The sequence below is a fragment of the Chroicocephalus ridibundus genome, chromosome 16, assembly GCF_963924245.1.
Source record: "Chroicocephalus ridibundus chromosome 16, bChrRid1.1, whole genome shotgun sequence".
NCBI lineage: Eukaryota > Metazoa > Chordata > Aves > Charadriiformes > Laridae > Chroicocephalus > Chroicocephalus ridibundus.
In genome coordinates this window covers 9478615-9496124 of record NC_086299.1, presented here as the reverse complement: position 1 = coordinate 9496124, position 17510 = coordinate 9478615, and the positions used below count along the sequence as shown (strand labels likewise).

At 55.0% G+C, this 17510-nt stretch overlaps 1 protein-coding gene across 1 annotated transcript in view; it reads left to right on the top strand.

The window, feature by feature from the left end:
- The window catches only part of IGSF21 (immunoglobin superfamily member 21), a 50740-nt gene that overhangs the window by 10636 nt on the left and 22594 nt on the right, over positions 1 to 17510 (top strand). Inside the window, exon 2 of the mRNA XM_063354081.1 lies at positions 16880 to 16992. Within this exon, the coding sequence (XP_063210151.1) occupies positions 16880 to 16992 (113 nt within the window). The remainder of the gene's footprint in view (positions 1 to 16879; positions 16993 to 17510) is intronic.

Here is a 17510-nt window from a genome sequence, read left to right as displayed (position 1 = left end):
TTGGGTTCGCTCCTAGGTGGTCTGCCATCCGTGGAAATGCTTTTTTCAGGGATGGGTTTCATGGATAAACCTGGATTTGCTGGGACCAATGTTGCTTTTGATGGTGCTCGTGCTGGGGAGGACGCCCGGCTGGTCCCCAAGGGGAGTTTTATTCTTGGTCCTGGTCTTAAAAGAAGAAAGGGGTGACTTTTGGCTGGCAGTTGTCATTGTCATGGGCACCGAGCGATGGCTTTGGGAGCTGCTGGCTCCTCACGGTGGGCTGAGATGGACCGTAACAGCAGGAGGGGGAGGAAAAGGCTCACCGAGAGGACCAGGATCACCCCAATTTTGGTACAGGGGGGATGCGGGTGAGCTGAGCTCCCTGTACCCCAGCGAGCCCTCTTGTAGAGACGAGCACCTTCTTCAGCGCAAGCCGGGGCTGTTGGCTGTGTCTTCCCTTCTGCGCCAAAAAAAAAAAAGAAAAATAAGGCAAATCCGTGGTTTGATTGGATATAAATGGTCTGGAAGGGGACTTTAATGGCCAAGTGATTTAGGTTTCCATCCCAGCGTTGCACCTCTGGAGAGCGGGGTTCAAAGCTTGGCTCTAAGTTGGTCTTAGGAAGATTTCCGACCTGAATTCGGGCAGTCCCTTCATGTATCGTGTTCTGAGGTACTTCTGCTCCATCCAGCATCTTTCTCATATTGTAAGCCCAGAAAAGCCCTGTTCCCTGCGGATTTAGCTTCTGCACGAGCTATTAGATGGAGGCCACGCGCACAGGCTTTGCCATCCCACCCCCGTGCCCTGCTTGCGGCACCGAGAGCATCCCACAAGCCGGTGATTGAATTTGCCCGGTTTTCTTGCTTTTCTCCTAAAGATATACCTGCCAAGTTGCATTGCAGAAGGACGTGGTGACTCAGAGCAGGGTGGGAGGACTTGGGCAACTTCGCCGTGCCCAGCACCCCAAAATACATCCGGCAAGCTGCTGGGGAGCGGAGTTTTTTCCATGTCGGATGAATTAACGGGCTAGATCTGCCGATGCGGAAGCACCTTGTAATGGGTAGATGTGGCTCCAGAAAGGATGCAAAAGATGTATCACCAGCAGGGACAAGGCTGGGCGATACCGCGGCTGGTTGGGCTGCCAGACAGAGACCATCAGTCATGGAGGAAAAACCTCCAGCGCTTCGTCTCCACGCGGGGCCGTCTTCTCCGTGCGACTTGATGATGAGATATTTTCCATAAGTGCTGGCCGAGGCGGCTCTGTTTAAGCTACGCTTGCGTCTCATCGCGTGACTACAGCTGTTTGGGGGTGGGTTTTTGGTTGGTTTTTTTTTGCTTCTCCGAGGAAGTTCTCTGCAAGCGGGTGAGGGGCGCAAACTGGCTGGCGATAGTCGGGTTTTCCTCCTGCCGGAGAGCGAATTTACGCCGCTGTAATTATAGCAGCGGCGTGGGAGCGGAGCGATGCTGGAGGAAGCGCAGGCGAGCCCGGTTTCCAAATTAAAACCCTTCTGCTCCTAGAAATGTGGCTTTAACGTTGTGGGGTTTGGGGTGTTTTGGTTTTTCGGGTTTGGTTTTTTTTTGTTTTTTTTTTTTTTTAAGAGCGGGGAAACTACATCTGGGCGACTTCGTGCTGGGAAACGATTTGGAGCGGGGAAGGATTTGGGCACTCGGGTGTTAGGGATGCTCGTGCCCCCTGGGTTTGTTTGCATGGACACCCCCCACCCCTCCTCCTCCTCCTCCTCCTCCTCCTCCTCCTCCTCCTCCTCTGCCTCCTGATCTGCTGAAAGCTCCCCGCCGCCCGAAAACAGCCCGGTTCTTTAAAATTGAAAGGGCTTATTTCAACAATGTTATCTCTCTGGCGAAGGGAGAGAGCATATTGAATGGTTATATTTAGTGCCGGGTGTAGGACAAAGCAGATGCAGAGAGATTTTTAACGCGGGAATGTTAATCACTTACGCCACGCCGCCTCAGAGATGCGTATATATATATTTTTTTTAATATATATATGGGACACGCACGTGCGCAGACACCCGTGTACTTGCCGAGGATGAGGATGGGAGTTGAACATCCCTCCTTGATTTACTTTTTGACCTTTTTCCACTCTGGAAAACCCATCCCGGAAGGGTGGCTGGGCGCTGGAGGCCCCCCGAAACCCCACAGCAGGAGGGATGCGCTTTGGCTGTAGGGGGGCATGCGCGGCCCTCCCTCACCCCCCCCTCCCCTTCTTTCTGCCCCCCAAAACGGGACGGGGATGGGAAGGAGAGCACTTACAGGCTTGCAAATGGGCTGTTTAACACCCCCAGCGGCGCTTTTTCCCCCCCCCTTGCACCCCGGCGAGCCGCGAGGAAAGCCTACCGCATTACCCAGCCGCTATTACCCACCCTCGCGGGAGCACTGAATTAAAGGAAATATTTTATGATCCTACGCTTCGTTATGTTTTATTAAAAGCAGAGCATCGGCCTCCCCTGCCGCATTCATCGGATCAGAGGCTCTGTTGGGTTTTTTTGGTTTGTTTTTTTGTTTTTTTTTCCCTTTCCCTCCCTCCCGAGCTCTGGCTGCCAGCGCTGCTGTTCCCAAAGCATCCGACTGCTTGGGTTGGTGTCGGGCCGGTCCAGGGTCTCCTGGCAAAGGAGGAGGAAAATATGCGCTGGAGGGGTGGAAGATGTGGCCGATCGGTTTAGCTGAGGACGCTCCATAGCCGGAGTGGCGCGGGGCTGTGGAGTCGCGCGGCGGGAACAGCCGGTGGAGGCAGGAATGGGGGTGGCCGTGGGAAAGGGGAGTCGTGGGGAGATGGCATCCCGCGGAGGTGTTTGAGTCGTGGATGGAGACGAGCCACATCCCCGTGAAAAGACGCTCAGAAAAGCCTCCCTTCTGTTTTTCACCTTTGGTGGTCAAGCCCAGGTTGGGAGAACCTCCGGGATATCGCCCTTTTGGGGGAAAAGATCCCCAAAAAGGCCTTTGCAGAGCTAAAGCAGCGAGCGGGGCCGGGAGTTTGCTCTGTCAACCTTTGAGACCAGCAGCAAAAAAAGGCAGACAAATATTGATAGCCAGGCATATCTGGAAGCAATTGGGAGACAGAAAGCTATTAATTAGCAGTTATTTCTCAATGGTGCGGAGATGGATAGGGATTAAGGTAACAGCCATGTGCATCCTCTCCGTAAGAGCGGCGAAGTAACGGTAAATCAGCGTTATGAATCGGTGCTGTAAGAGGGAGATATGTTTTAATCTTATTAGCGGCGCGGCATTACTGGGAGAGCAAAGGGATTATTAATCACGGAGCATAAATCGGGGAGAAGAGGGTAGCTTCGAATTAGCCATACGGCTTTGGAGAGCGGAGAGGGGCAGCGGAGATGGAGGAGGAAGGGCAGCGGGTGGAGGCTGAGTCGGGGGGGGGGGGGAGGTACCCAGGGAAAGGGCAAAAAGCCCGTGCCGGGGAATGAGGGAGAGGTTGGGATGCGGCCGCCCCCCGCCTCGGCCAAATCAGTGCCTGGGAGTGAGTGAAGGGCCGTCTCTGGGCCGGTGGCAAAGCCCAGAGCGGGAAATCGCTGTAGGTTGTGTCTGTTACAACGTAGGATATGCAGGGATCTGTCCCACCAACCCACCCGCCTGTCTGGCCCTCCCTCCGTCCTTCCATCCCTTCGTTCCTCCATCCCTCTCTCCACCCGTCCCCATGTTGCTCCCTCCCTCCATCATCCCTCCATCCATCCCTCCCTCCCTTCATCGCTCTGTCCCTCTGTTCTTCAGTCTGTCCCTCCCTCTACCCCTCCATCCCTTCCTCTATTCCTCTGTCCATCCCATCCTCCATCCCTGCATCCCTCCCTCTATTCCTCCGCCTATCCCATCCTCCATCCTTCCCTCTATTCCTCTGCCCATCCCTTCCTTCATCCCTCCATCCCTCTATTTTTCCATCTATCCCTTCCTTCATCCCTCCCTCTATCCCTCTGTTCCTCCTCCCATCCCTTCCTTCATCCCTGCATCCCTCTCCCCATCCCTTCCTTCATCCCTCCATCCCTCTATTTTTCCATCTATCCCTTCCTTCATCCCTCCCTCTATTCCTCCACCCATCCCTTCCTTCATCCCTGCATCCCTCCCTCTATTCCTTCCTCCATCCCTCCCTCTATCCCTCTATTCCTCTGCCCATCCCTTCCTTCATCCCTCAATCCCTCCCTGTATTCCTTCCTTCATCCCTCCCTCTATCCCTCTGCCCATCCCTTCCGTTGTCCCTCCATCCCTCTATTTTTCCATCTATCCCTTCCTCCGTCCCTCCCTCTATCCCTCTGTTCCTCCTCCCATCCCTTCCTTCATCCCTCCATCCCTCTAATTTTCCATCTATCCCTTCCTTCATCCCTCCCTCTATTCCTCCACCCATCCCTTCATCCCTGCATCCCTCCCTCTATTCCTTCCTCCATCCCTTCCTTCATCCCTCCCTCTATCCCTCTATTCCTTCCTCCATCCCTCCCTCTATCCCTCTGTTCCTCTGCCCATCCCTTCCTTCATCCCTCCATCCCTCTGTTCTTCCATCTGTCCCTTCCTTCACCCCTCCCTCTATCCCTCTATTCTTCTGTCCATCCCTTCATCCCTCCATCCCGCTATTTTTCCATCTATCCCTTCCTTCATCTCTCCCTCTCTCCATCCCCTTCCCCCATGTACAACCAGGAGAAGGCGCCAGGTGCCTCGGGAGCGCTCCGGGTGCGAGCACAGAGGGTTTGCAGTGATGGAGCAGAGGAGCGCGGTGGCTTTGGCTCCTTTTTAGCACCCACCTGGGCTAACGATGGTGCCAATCTGGTTGCCCCAGGGTCAATTTTGGGGTAAAAAGCTGCGCATCACACTCTAAATGTCAAAAAAAATGTGGATTTTGTAGCTCTTGAGACTTCTGCCCAGCACCAGGCTTTATTTTCCCCCTTCCTCTGCCCGAGGTTGTGCCTTTGGAGAAGTTGTTCAGAAGGAAAATGGAAAAAAAATATTAATAATAATAATAATAATCCCTTTCCGGTTACGTGGCGCAGGAATCGATGGTGCGGGCAGAGATCGCTCACGGCAGGCACCCGGGGAGGGAGGGGGAGAATCGATGGCTGCCTCGTTTGTCACCAATCATAAAGGTGGGATAATTGGATTTCCTGACAGAAGAGAACTAAATAAATAAATTCGTCACCTGGGTCACGGTCACCAACGTCTCCTGGGCCACCTTGGCCACCTTGGCATGGAAAAACCCTGCCAGCACCTTGCCGGGGCTCTAAACTTGGTGGGAAACTTGACGGCAGCATCTAAACCCAAATCTTCATATTTAATTTCTTTGGTGGAATTAACTATTTTTCCCCTTCCGCCCACCCCGAGCCTGCGTACCTCCTGCTGGAGCTGGAAGAAGAGAAGGTTTAGGGAGGATTGTGGGGTTTCAGGTGGGAAAATTCAAAACTGCGCTTCTTTTTTCCGAGGAGCGGCATCTCTGATAACCCCTCGCCGTTACTCCGGGCTGGGCTTTTTGCTGGATCTCAGATGGGTTTGTGAAGGGTCTACAAGTGGGGAAACTGAGGCACCGGAGCGGGACTTGCTCCAAAAAGCAGCTCCCGGCTGCTTCCAGCTCTGCTAACGAGCCCCGGCTGGGATTATGCTCCAGCCTAGATTAACGCCACGAGCAGCGGTTTCAAATAATTAGCTGCTGGCGTCGTAATCCTCACCCCGACGGAGGGCGAAGCAGCGGCAAAACCATCGGCTGCCGCCGGCAGGTCCCTCCCCAGTTCGCCCAAGCAGCGGATCCGGCTTTGTGGGGGGCTCAGCGTCTTATTTTCTTTTTTTCCCCCCCCCCTCAGGTTTCAACATCTGTATCTAATCCATCAGCTCCAGTTTGGAGCTCTAACAAACCAGGATACTAATAATTTGCGCCCTTTTATTTTTTTTATTTTTTTTTTTTCTTCTTTTTTCTTCCCCTTCCCTCCTGGATTGCGTCGCCCGGGATGGTTTTTGCTCGGCAGCGCTTTCGGCGCTGGCTGGAGACGAGACCCTTGACCCCAGGTGAGGTTTTCCGTAATCCCTCCTGCTCGGGGCGCAGCATCCAGGTGTTGCGTCTTCCTGGTGCCGACACGGAGAGATGCCAGAAGGGATCCGGCTGACGGGGGGGAATCTCTTCCGCGGCGGGATGGAAAGCCGAGCCTGTTGCTGGGAAAAGGGAGTCTGGATATTTGCTGGGGGCGGGGGGGGTGGCGGGGGGACGGAAAACCCCATTTCCATTCCGTTGCAGAGCGGGATTACGCTACGGTATCTCCTTCTCCTGCCACACTTAATTGTGGATTAAACCCCACATCTGCCCTCGGATGGAGGGGCGGGGGGGGGGGGGTATTGCTGGAGATTAGGAGATCCCGCCGCCCTGGCCGTGATGCCGCTTGATTAAAAATAAGGGGGGGAGAGGAAAAGAAGAGGGGGTGTGAAGTTTTAGCGCGCGCAAGCCCTAGGGGGGGGCTGCTAAGGTTTGCAGGGTCCCTGGGCACCCCGGCCCCGAGCATCAACCCCCGTCGGCGCTGGGGAGGTGACCGTGATCCGTCTATTTTTCCGGGGGGATGCTGCATTGAATCTGGGGGGGGGGGGGGTGGGGGGTGTGTGGAGGAGGGGGCGGCGATGGGCTCCTGCTCTGCAAAAAGTGGGATCGTAGGAAAATTCCTCGTCTGGCGAGCTCGGGAATTTGCTGGGGAAAGATGAGACCCAACCCCGACACCCCCCCCCCCAAAGTCTCCGTGGAAAATACGGGCAATTCCCGCGCTCGGTGGAGAAGCGGTCCGCGTTGCAGGGTGCAGCGGGGGGGGGGGAGCTGGGGAAGCGATAACGGGGTAAAATAAGAAGGGATCGGGGGGGTTTTAGCAGGTCTGGAGGTTAATTAGGATCCGTAATGAGGAGCTATTAGGAAAAGGAGAAAGCAACTCTCTCCCGGGAGTTATTAGCAGAAGTGGCACGCGGGAGGGAATTATTGCCCTGGGGTTGAGGGTGGGGGGGGGGGCAGCAGTTTTGGGTGGAAAGCTTTAAGGAAAAATCCACCTGCCGGGGAGGAAAGGCGGGGGAGAGCGGGAAATCCGGCGGGAACTGGGTTTGCTTCCCTGGGGAGAGGGAAATTTGGGGTGGGAGGGGAGGGACGCCCGCGCTCAGGGCCAGCGCAAGGCAGCACGGGGATGGGGGGCGTCTCCACCCCCCCACACACATTGCACCCCGTTTTGCCAACGTCTGTTGGCTTCGGCTCATGGGGTGGGAATAAAATTGGGGGGGGGGAGGGATGGCTGGTTTAGGGGCCTCTGCCTTAACTGGGTGCCATTTGTCAAACAGCGTCGGTGGCAGGCTGCGCTGCAGGCGATCAGCCCCTATTTGCATATATGCATACATGCAAATGAAGAGCACGATCCCCATTTTTAAAAAAAAAAAAATGGGGCATCTGAGGCCCAGGTTGAGCCGGGAGCGTTTTGGGCTTCAGTTTGGCACCGGCAGCTGTTTTCACAGCTGGGGAGAGACCAAGAGGTGCCAGCAAAGCCATTGCTCCGAATCAGCGATGCCGCTGTTTTTTTTTTTTGGGGGGGGGGGGGAGGAATTCAACTCTGCCAGACTCTGTTTCCCCCTCCCCTGGAACAAGGCATCATTTAGGACTCTCAAAACCCACCCCCCGCAAAAAAAAGCACCCGGGGATGGCCAAACCCTTAAATAACCCGTAAATTGGGAATAAAGGAGCAAGACTGATGAGCGACGTAACGATGACAGACATCCTCCCCCTCCCCCAAAAAAAAAACCAAACCCAATGACCCAGCGCGGGGTCACGGCCGCCAATTTCATCAGCCGTCAACCGCAGCCGGGCGCTTCTAGCGCTGCGCTAAAGCGTTAGCGTTTTAACGGCAACATCAGTAGCGTGAAGACGCGGTAGTAAAATATACTCCTCCCCCCCCCTCCCCATGCCCCAGCGTCGTTAGGAGACGGAGGCGTGCGACGTAAGCCGTTGGCTTTACGGCGACGCGCGCGGAGCACGCCGGCGGTGTGTATGTGTGTGTGGGGGGGGGGAGAAAAATTATAAGTAAAACTTTACTGCGCTCGAGTAAATGCTGCTAAACATACTTCACGTCTGCGCGGCGGCGGGAGATAAATATTCCATCCATAATTTATGTACATGGCTTCGCAGCCGGGGGCGGGAGGCGGGGGGGCTGGTAGGAGCTAATAAAACGCGATATATCAAGAAGACTTATCAATGCAGCAAGCGCAGCCCTGCTGATAACCTGCGTGGGGTGGCGGGACCCGCCGTCTTCGCGTCGACCGTGCTTTTGGGGGGTTGATTTGTGGGGTTCGGGGGTTGGGTGAGTGTTTGCCGAGCGGGCGGTGGGTTCGGTTGGGCCTCTGGTCTTTCTCCGTGTGCGTGTGTGCGCGCGTGGAGAAATGCTCGTCTCGGAATGACCTCAGTTTTCAGGCTTGAGGGTGTCGAAATATTACCCAAATGGAAGATATTTCCCATTAAGCCCAGTAAGGTGCCCTCAAAACTGCTCGCAATTCTCCAGTGCCTGTTGCTTCCCTCCAAACCTCCTTTTTCTTGCGTTCCATCCTGAAATTCCCACTTCACCGTCTGGAGCATCTCGCGTTTTGTAGTCGGTGGGTTTGGCTCCGCAGCGGCTCACGTCTCTCGGGGCGGGCAGGATGCGAACCTCGGCTTCATGACATCAGGATTTACGCCGCCAACATTGTGTCTCTGAGTTTCTCTCCGCGAAATCACCTAATTTTTAGGTTGAGGGATCCATTGAGCACCCAAATGATGCATCCAAGGTCGTCCTGGGTGTTTGTAGGAGGGCACGGGCTTGCTCCAGCCGTTTTGCCTCAAAACTTCCGTCTTTTTGCTGGAATGACTGATTTCCCAGGGATTTCGAGCAAACGCCTTGACGGAGATGTACTACAAGCACTAACTTGGCGCCGCGAGTAAAAGAAGCCAAGCTAGAAATGGGCTTTCTCATCTTGTGCTCCGATGAGCTGGAACAGCCTTCCCAATGAGCCTTCGCTTAGAAAACGCGCAATGAAGACGTTAAAGCGAGTTTTGTTTCGGTCCGTGCCCAAGCTGCGTAGCTGATATGGATGGCTCTATCCGCCGCGGATTTGTTTGCGGGGAGAAACACACCAAAGCTGGCGCCAGGCTTGTAAAAAGCTCTTTACACCTATTTTATTAGCCCGTGCTTGGTGATGGATAGGGCTGGTGCTTGAGCTGTTGATAGAGGAGTTACGGGAGAGGGAAAGGTGGGAATGCTGGAAGGAGGAGACGGAGAAGGGGCAGGAGATGGGTGTTGGAGGTGGAGAAGACACCGCAGCATCCCGAGGCTCCCACAGCTCAAATCCCCCATGGCATTTGCATGCCCAAAGTTGACCCAAACTCTCCCTTTTTGTGTCCGAGGTCTTTTATCTTGGATAGAGCTGGTACTTTAGTAGTTGATAGAAGAGTAACAGGCGAGGGAAAGGTGGAAATGCTGGAAGGAGGAATGGAGAAGGGGCAGGAGATGGGTGTTGGAGAAGGAGAAAGAGACACTGCAGCATCCCCAGGCTCCCACAACCCAAATCCCCCATGGCATTTGCATGCCCAGAGTAACCCAAACTCTCCCTTTCTGTGTCCGAGGTCATTTATCTCGGATAGAGCTGGTGCTTGAGTAGTTGATAGCAGAGTTATGGGAGAGGGAAAGGTGGAAATGCTGGAAGGAGGAATGGAGAAGGGGCAGGAGATGGGTGTTGGAGAAGGAGAAAGAGACACTGCAGCATCCTGAGGCCCCCACGACACAAATCTCCCACAGTATTTGCATGCCCAAAGTAACCCAAACTCTCCCTTTTTGTGTCCGAGGTCTTCTATCTTGGATAGAGCTGGTACTTTAGTAGTTGATAGAAGAGTAACAGGCGAGGGAAAGGTGGAAATGCTGGAAGGAGGAGATGGAGAAGGGGCAGGAGATGGGTGTTGGAGATGGAGGAGACACCGCAGCATCCCGAGGCTCCCACGGCTCAAATCCCCCATTGCCTTTGCATGCCCAAAGTGGCCCAAACTCTCCCTTTTCTGTGTCCGACATCATTTACCGTGGCAAGCTTGTGCTGATGTGCAGGAAAACCCCACTGAGCCAAAGCATTTGTACCATGTTTTTAGCCCAGCGTGATGCATTTTGAGCCTCGCTCTTCGTTTCCCTGCGGCCTGCGGTGTTGCTGCCCCATACCAGGGCTTCGCTATAGGCGCTGGTATATCGGAGCCAATCTCTGCCCTTAAGAACGTAAAAATGACTGTAGTGTTCATAACGAGGAGAAAACGGGTCTAAAAATTGATTTTTCTTAAGGCGTATTGACAGAACTCTTTGGGAAGCCCTTATGTGATTGCGCAGTGTTGGAGATGCCCTCCGTGATGCTAAGACGGCTGCGCGCGAGTGATGGCACGGCACAAAATTAGGCTTTATTGCTTTTTTCTTTTTAGCTGGGATTTTTTTTTTTCAGGAGAAATCCAGGTTTGAAGGAAAACAAAGAAAAAAAAATAAAAAGGGAAAGCTGTGGGCAGTCTTCAAAAGTCCCAGCTCAACAGGATTTCGTCACCGGCATTGAAACAGTTGGAAGTTGGTGTTGGTTTTTTGCATTACACCCCCCCACCACCACCAAAACTAGGCAAAACGCTTTGGATTGGGACCTGGTGATAAATTTTGACCAGCGAAGCTTAAAAACCCCATCATTTTGTAGGGTTTTGACAGATTTTCATCATTAAATCCTAACTGCAGCAGGCCCCTTAGGGCCCGTCTGTTCCCGGCAGCCCCGATGAAGTGGTTTTCTCAGTTAATCTTGATTTAAAAGGGGTCGAGAGGCCAAACCGGCCACGCTCAATCAATGTATTGATTAAAGTTATCGATTTACGTTACAAAGAGCTAACAAGACGCATCCGTAGGATCTGTCGGGTTCAGCGTCCCGGTTGCATCTTATTTAGTTGGAGGAAAAATGTACCGAAGCGTATTTTATACCTATATATTCTGTACATTTTCTCCCCGGCTCTGCAATACCTAAAGATTTCGGGGCTGGTCCGGCAACCCCCCGTAAAGAATAATTAGAGGTAAAGTGTTTCCTCCCACTTATGCAAATGGGTGAGGTAAGAGGCATCTAATTAAATGTTCGTACTTTAATACACCGCGGTGCGAAGGAAGATGAATTTTAATTACCGGCTCTTAATTGTTTGGTCGGCCCGTTAATATCCTATTTACACAGTATTAATACAATTTGCTCCCTGCCAGCAGGGCTCTTCCTCGCGGTGGGTAACGCCGCCTTTTGTGGGTTTATTTCACGAACCAGCTGCGTTTTGCCCAGGCCAGCCCCATTTTTGGGCGGGCGGCGGTGGGTTTGGGGATGCTCGGCCCTGCGGGCGCTCGGCTTTTGGGTTTGCGGACGGGGAAAAAACCTGGAAATCCAGGCAAAACTCAAGCAGTTCTTGCGTTTAGGAACACAAACGGGCTCCCTCCCAACCCGTTCTTTGCCTCGCAAAAGGACCGTCTCCTTTGGAAGCGCGATGCTGGCTCCATCTGTCACATCCCATTCCACTCGTTGCTGTTAAACCTGTGTTAAAACACTTACTTCTCCATTTAAAAAAAAAAAAATATATATATATAAAAAAAAAAATCAATGCAGCAGCTTTCGAGGAGGAAAACCTCAAGATTCAGCAAAATTTGGCCACTCCGGATTGGGACAGATGCGAATCCTTCGCCAGTTCGTGCCCCTTGGAGCCCTCCTGGGTTGGCGAGGGGAGGCGGCAGGACATTATAATTGTAAATTGTCCTGGAATATCATAAATAAAGCATCGCCGGAGCCGGGGAAGGCGGCAGGGGGTGGTGGTGGTGGGGGGAGAAGGTATTTGCTGCGCTCGCAGGAACGGGAGCAACTGCTGGCGTTTAATCTTTAATGAACAAGATGTTGCAAAGTGCCGCAAGTCAAAGCGCGTTTGTTTAATGCTCCTCAGCCCCGGCGCGCGGCGGGTGACGTCCCTGTCCCCGGGGCTTCGCGCACGGCCGTGAACCCTCGCACGCCGGTGATCTCCCCGTGAGCCAGCCGTCATCTTCCTCGGCTTGAGAACGGGGAGCGGGATTTTTTTTTTTTTTTTCTTTTTTTTTTTTTTTGGCGTAGGGCACTGGGGGGGGGCGTGATTTGCAATCCTTCAGCAATCCCGGTCGGCTCTTTTCCCAGAGGTGAAGTGCCTCCTCCAGCAGTAAACGCTGTAAATTCTGGCAAATGATGAAAATCAGCCCTGCGCCGATTGGGGCGGGGGGGGGTCCTGGTCCCTTTTTTTCCCCCCCCACCTTCCTTGGATTTGCACCCCAAAATACCATCCTGGCCCCGGCTTGGAGTGCCGGAAGGCGGTGGAGGAATTGGTGTGAATTATGTATGAGCCCCGGTAATCACGGGCTGATTAAAATGATGATGTGTTAATATTATCTCTCCCCCTCGCCTCCGCCGGGGCTGGGGGGGGACGTGGCGGCACCTGAAGGATGGGGGGAAGGCGGCGGGGGCAGATGGGTCCCCACGCGGCCTCTCCTCCGGCTCCATCCCCACGCGTCGCTCCGCTCCGATCCCTGGAAACGCTCCTTGACCGTCCCCAAACGCAAGGACGGCGAGAGGTGGGACCTTGGGGACGTGTCCCGAAGGGGGAAAGCCCGTCATCGGCGGTTTGAGGTTAGCTTTTTGGAAAGCGCCGGAAGGTGAGAAATCAGGGAACAGGAGCGCCGGTCGATATTAATCGATTGAATATTTCATTTAGGTGTCGCTTAAAAACCAGCAGGCAGGTGGGGAAGGGGTGGAGAGGTTGCGTTGCGGTGCTGGGACGCGCCGAAAGGCTCCGTCGCCCCGAGAGTGACGGGGTCCCGCGGCGGGTTGCCCTTGGGTGGCTGCCAGCCGCCCACCCAGCCGCTCGCTCTGGCTCCCCCTCCTCAACAGGGCAGGGGGGAACCTCAGCCTTTTTTGAGAGGGGGGGTGTTCGGCCGCGCGTACTGCATCCCCAGAGATTTCCGTGGGGCTACCGGTTGCTCTCTCGCCTGCCAAAATCCCCCGGGGGGTGTTCGAAGGGGGCAGAAACGGGGCTTTCCGCCGGCGCCTGGGTGGAAGCTCCCGGCCGCGTCCTCGGCTCGCAGGGCCGGGGCGAAAAACCTGCCTCCTCCCTCGCAGCGCTTTTGTGATTGAAAGCGCCGAGCGTGTTACAACGTGCTCCTTTTATTAACGTGTCGCTCCTGATTTAAAAGGACATTTCATTTATCTCTCCCTTCCCCCTCCCCTTTTTTTTTTTTTTTTTTTTTTAACCACCTCACCCCCCCCCTCCTTAAACTGGATGTCGCAAGAATTCCCACCGCTCGCGAGCAAAAATACTCTTTTCTCCCCAGGGATGCGATCTAATCAGAGGGCTGAATTTCCATAGGTCAGAATCTAATCAGAGGGTGGCCCGGCACAGCTCTCGCTATGAAATATGTCTTATTTAAAAAGAGCAAAGGGGAAGGAGCGGAGCTTCGGGGATCGGAGCTGCCTCTGGGATGCTGCCGATGAGGAGGATGACGGAGATGTTGGGGCTGGGCTCCTCCTTTGGAGGTGCAAAGCTGGTGCTCAGCCCTCTTTCAAGTCCTTAAAATTCAGCGATACCTGTCACTGCTGGTTTTTCTTCTCCCCGGTAAATCCTATAAAGGGACCGAACCGGGGATTTTGAGGAGCGGTGACACTTCGCCATCCTCCGCTGTCGGAAAGCAAAGGGAAAGGGGGGGGACGAGGGATGAGATTCGCGCGTCAGCCGCAGCAAAACAGCAGGTTTTTGGACGGCTCCATCTGGATTCCTGCTTTATTTTTCGACACCTGGCTTTATTATCCCGGCTTTCCCCCCCTCCCTTATACGCATCCTTAGCATTTTGGGAGCTGGCTCCTCCGGGGGCTGCACATCTGTTTCTCTCGGTTCCTCTCGCTCGTGCTCTTTCCCTCCTCCTTTTCCCCATCTTCTGGCCTCATTTCGCTCTGAATTGGGGCAGCTGACGCTCTTTGAGCAGGAAGGGGGTTTTTACCCTCCCTCCCCTTCCAGGCATCGCTGGGGCTCCGGCATCGACCCTCTGTGGGTTCCCTGTCCCCCCACAGCACCGGTGCCATAAATCATGAAGCTCCGGAGCTTCGGCTTTGCCGTGCGGGATCTGCTCTGGAGGAGAAGCGCAGGAGCATCCCGTGTTTTTTAGGACCTGATGTTCTCCCAGCACAGCTGAGTCCGAATGACGGGGCGTAGAGGTGGGAGCTGGTGGGCTGTAGCCCGGCTGATATCTCAAAGTGGTTTTGCAGCACGTGAAGGGGGGAAAAAGACCCTATTTCGGCTTTTTTGGGCCATCTAGAAGATGCAGGTTTGGGTTGTATCTGCAGGGGGCTTGTTGCCATTGCATTTGCTGCACGTGAGCGGCGGCGGGTGGCTGAGGCCACCCCAAGCTTGGCCGGTTTTGCCTTTAAAAAGCCACCACCCATCAGGAGATGCTCTGAGCATCCCCAAAACGCCTGGCTGGACCGGGATGGGGGATGCTCCGGCTTCCCGTTGCCCTGCGCAGGGTTTGAAACGCAACGCCACGGGAAGAGGGATGGAAAAGGATGGGGAGCTGGCGCCGTTCGGAGCCGGGAGCTCCTGCGTCTCCATCATTCGCGGGCAAGAGGGAAAACGGGATCTTGGCTCCGTCTCTGCCACCCGTCGGTTCTGCCGCCGGCTTTATTTAATCGCCCCCTTGATCCGCGCCGGGGGGGCAGGAGGGAGATGTAATCTCGCCCAGCGGCTCCCAAGGCGGGTTGAGGAAGAGGCAGAGCTTTTTCCACGCCCCTGGAGCCTTCATCCCATGTCCGCGTCGTCCCCCCCCCCCCCCCTCCGCACCCAATTCCCTTTGGGCAGCTGCCAGCAAAGCGTTTGCTCATCCCCCTCCCTTTGCTTTCGTGCCTGTTGCTCATCTCGCTTTTGGAAAGGTCAAAAGGCGAAGCGGGCAGAAGCCGGGCCCCCACTCCGAGACCTCGCCTGACCTTCCTCACGTCCCTCCTCCTCCTCCTCCTCCTCCTCTTCCCTCTCCCATCGCCGCCTCTCGACATCCGCAAAGCCCCGCGTTCAAGGGGGCTGCGCGCTGCGTCGGCAGCCGCAAGGAATTAATCCCCAGCTAAAATAAACCCCGTCCAGGCGAGGAGAGAGACTGGAAAGGAGCCGGCCCCCGGACGAGCGGGGCTGCCGGCGGGGATTTGGGTCGCCCCACAGCAAGGAGAGAAGGCGTGGGGCTGGGGTTGCCCAAGTGCGATATTAAAACCTCATTAAATCTCGCCGTGCGCCATTTCTGGGCTGAAAACTGCCCTTAATTTCACCCCCAGCCCTGCTCGGTGCCGCCGTCACCCGTGCACCCGCTGCGCCATGCTGCAAAGCACCTTCCAGGATAAAACAAAAAAAAACAAAAAAAAAAAATCCACTTTTTTTCCAAATTTCCTCGCAACCAGCCGGCCGGTCGTGGCAGCAAACCGGCTTTTGCAGCCCCTCTAAAAAAAAAAAAACCCACAAACCGTAAAGAAGGTTTCTTTAATTTTTCCAGCCCCGTGCTCAATATGCCGGGCCACGCTGCCTTGCTGTTGCAGCAGGCACGTGTGCGCGCAGCGTGCTCTCCCCGCAGGTCACGGCCGAGATTTATTGCAAAAAAAAAAAAAAAAAAACCAAAAAAACCACCCGCAACTTGTTTTCCGAGGGATGCGAGCCTCGGAGAGCTGGCCGCGGGACGTGGAAAATCCCCTTCCCCACTTTTTGCGGAGGGGGAATCTTCCGCAAAGGAGCCTCGGTTGCCGCCGTCCCCCCCTTTCCAAACCCGCTCCCGTTTTCCAGGCGTTTCTCGTCGTTGCTTTTCCACCTGATGCAAGGAATGATTTTTTTTTTTTATTTTTTTTTTTTAAATAGGGATTTTTGCAGTGGGTTAAAGGCTGGTTTGGGGGGCCCTGGTTGGAGGCGGTGTCAAACGGGCACGGGCAGGGCACGGATGCTAAAAGGCAGGCTTGGATCTGCCGGGCTGTCAGTCTGGCACTGGAGGAAATAGAGGGAAATAAAATGGAAATACAATCTCCCGCCCTCCTGACCTTGGCTGCTCTGTGCTCCTGCGAGAGTTTTGCAGCAAATCCAGGGGAAAAACGGGGAGAAAACGGCCAGACGGAGCCGCCCGGGCTCTGATTTTCCCCTCTGCTAGGAGGACAGGTCCGGCACCCCGCTAGGGGGGATTTGGGGAAGGAGCAGGGCTGTCGGCCAAAGCTGGGCTGGAAAACCACGGGTTGGGCTTTGCACACTTTCCGATTAATGTGTCGGACCCGTTCCCGTGAGAAATGAGGGATTTGGAGGGTTTTCAAGCAAGAGTGGAGGAATTTGGGCCGCAATGGGGAGAGACCCAACGCGGGGCGGGTGATGGGGGAGACGAAGTCGAAGCCGGTATCTCCGTCGGAAGGATGGGCTTGAGTTTGCAGGTGGGAAAGGCGGGATCAGGGTTTTGGGTGTGGATCAAGGGGAGCCTCAAAATCTGGGCGCCCGGGTTTTATTTGGGCAAAAACGGGCAGTTTTGCAACGCTGAGGAGAGAAGCAGCGAAACGCTCGGTCCTTACCTTTGGGTGCCATAAACTGGTAGATAAGGGCAGGACAGGAAGGATTTTCCCCGGCTGGGGGTTTTTTTTGGTGCTTTGGGAGCAGCCGAAATTCATCCCTGCAAGGGGCCAAGATGCCACGCTGACGGGCTTGCCCATGGGTCACCCCTGGGTGGGATGCAGCCAGTGCTTGCTCCTACCGGCGGAGCTATTAATACCATCAAAGCACTTGAGAGCGGTATTTTAACCCCTTTCCCCATCCTCCCCTGGCAGCTCACGTCTCTTTTTCTCCTCTTTTTCACTTTTTTTATCCAGCCTACCTGACGGTCAGCATCGAGCCGCTGCCGCCCGTGGTGGTGGGAGACGCCGTCACCCTGAAATGCAACTTCAAGACGGATGGGAAGATGCGGGAAATCGTCTGGTACCGGGTAAGCGGCGCCGGTGCGTCTTCCCGGCCCTCGGGGACAGGGGACGCGAAGCCACCCTGATGTACTTTGAGGCTGCTTTGCTCCCGTACGACAGAAGGTCAAGGCTGGACGGCGGAGAGAAAGGCAGCCGGCGCTGGCGCTGATGGGGATATCGACTGGGGGAAGGAGGCAGGCAGGCTGGCCTTTGAAAACCTGGCCGGGGGTGGTGTTATGGCGGGGCGGGGGGCGGGGGGAGAAGAGATGCAAACCGGCTTTGCGATCATCCTGAGGGCTCCGTGAGGCTTTCTCCGGGCGTTCTGTTACGTTTTCCGGGTGGATTCGGAGTTGGCAGGCTGGGTTCGGCGCTGGCGACTCGGTGCCAGGCGGGGTTTGGGAGCCGGGGGTTTTGGGTCAGCACCCCCCACCCCGCCCCGACCCTGCGCCGAGAAGATTTTCGTGTCGGGTGCGAAATGATGCAAAATAGAAGGTGGGTTATTGGGGTTTTTTTTGCGCTGCAGGGGAAATGATGCAAAATCGAG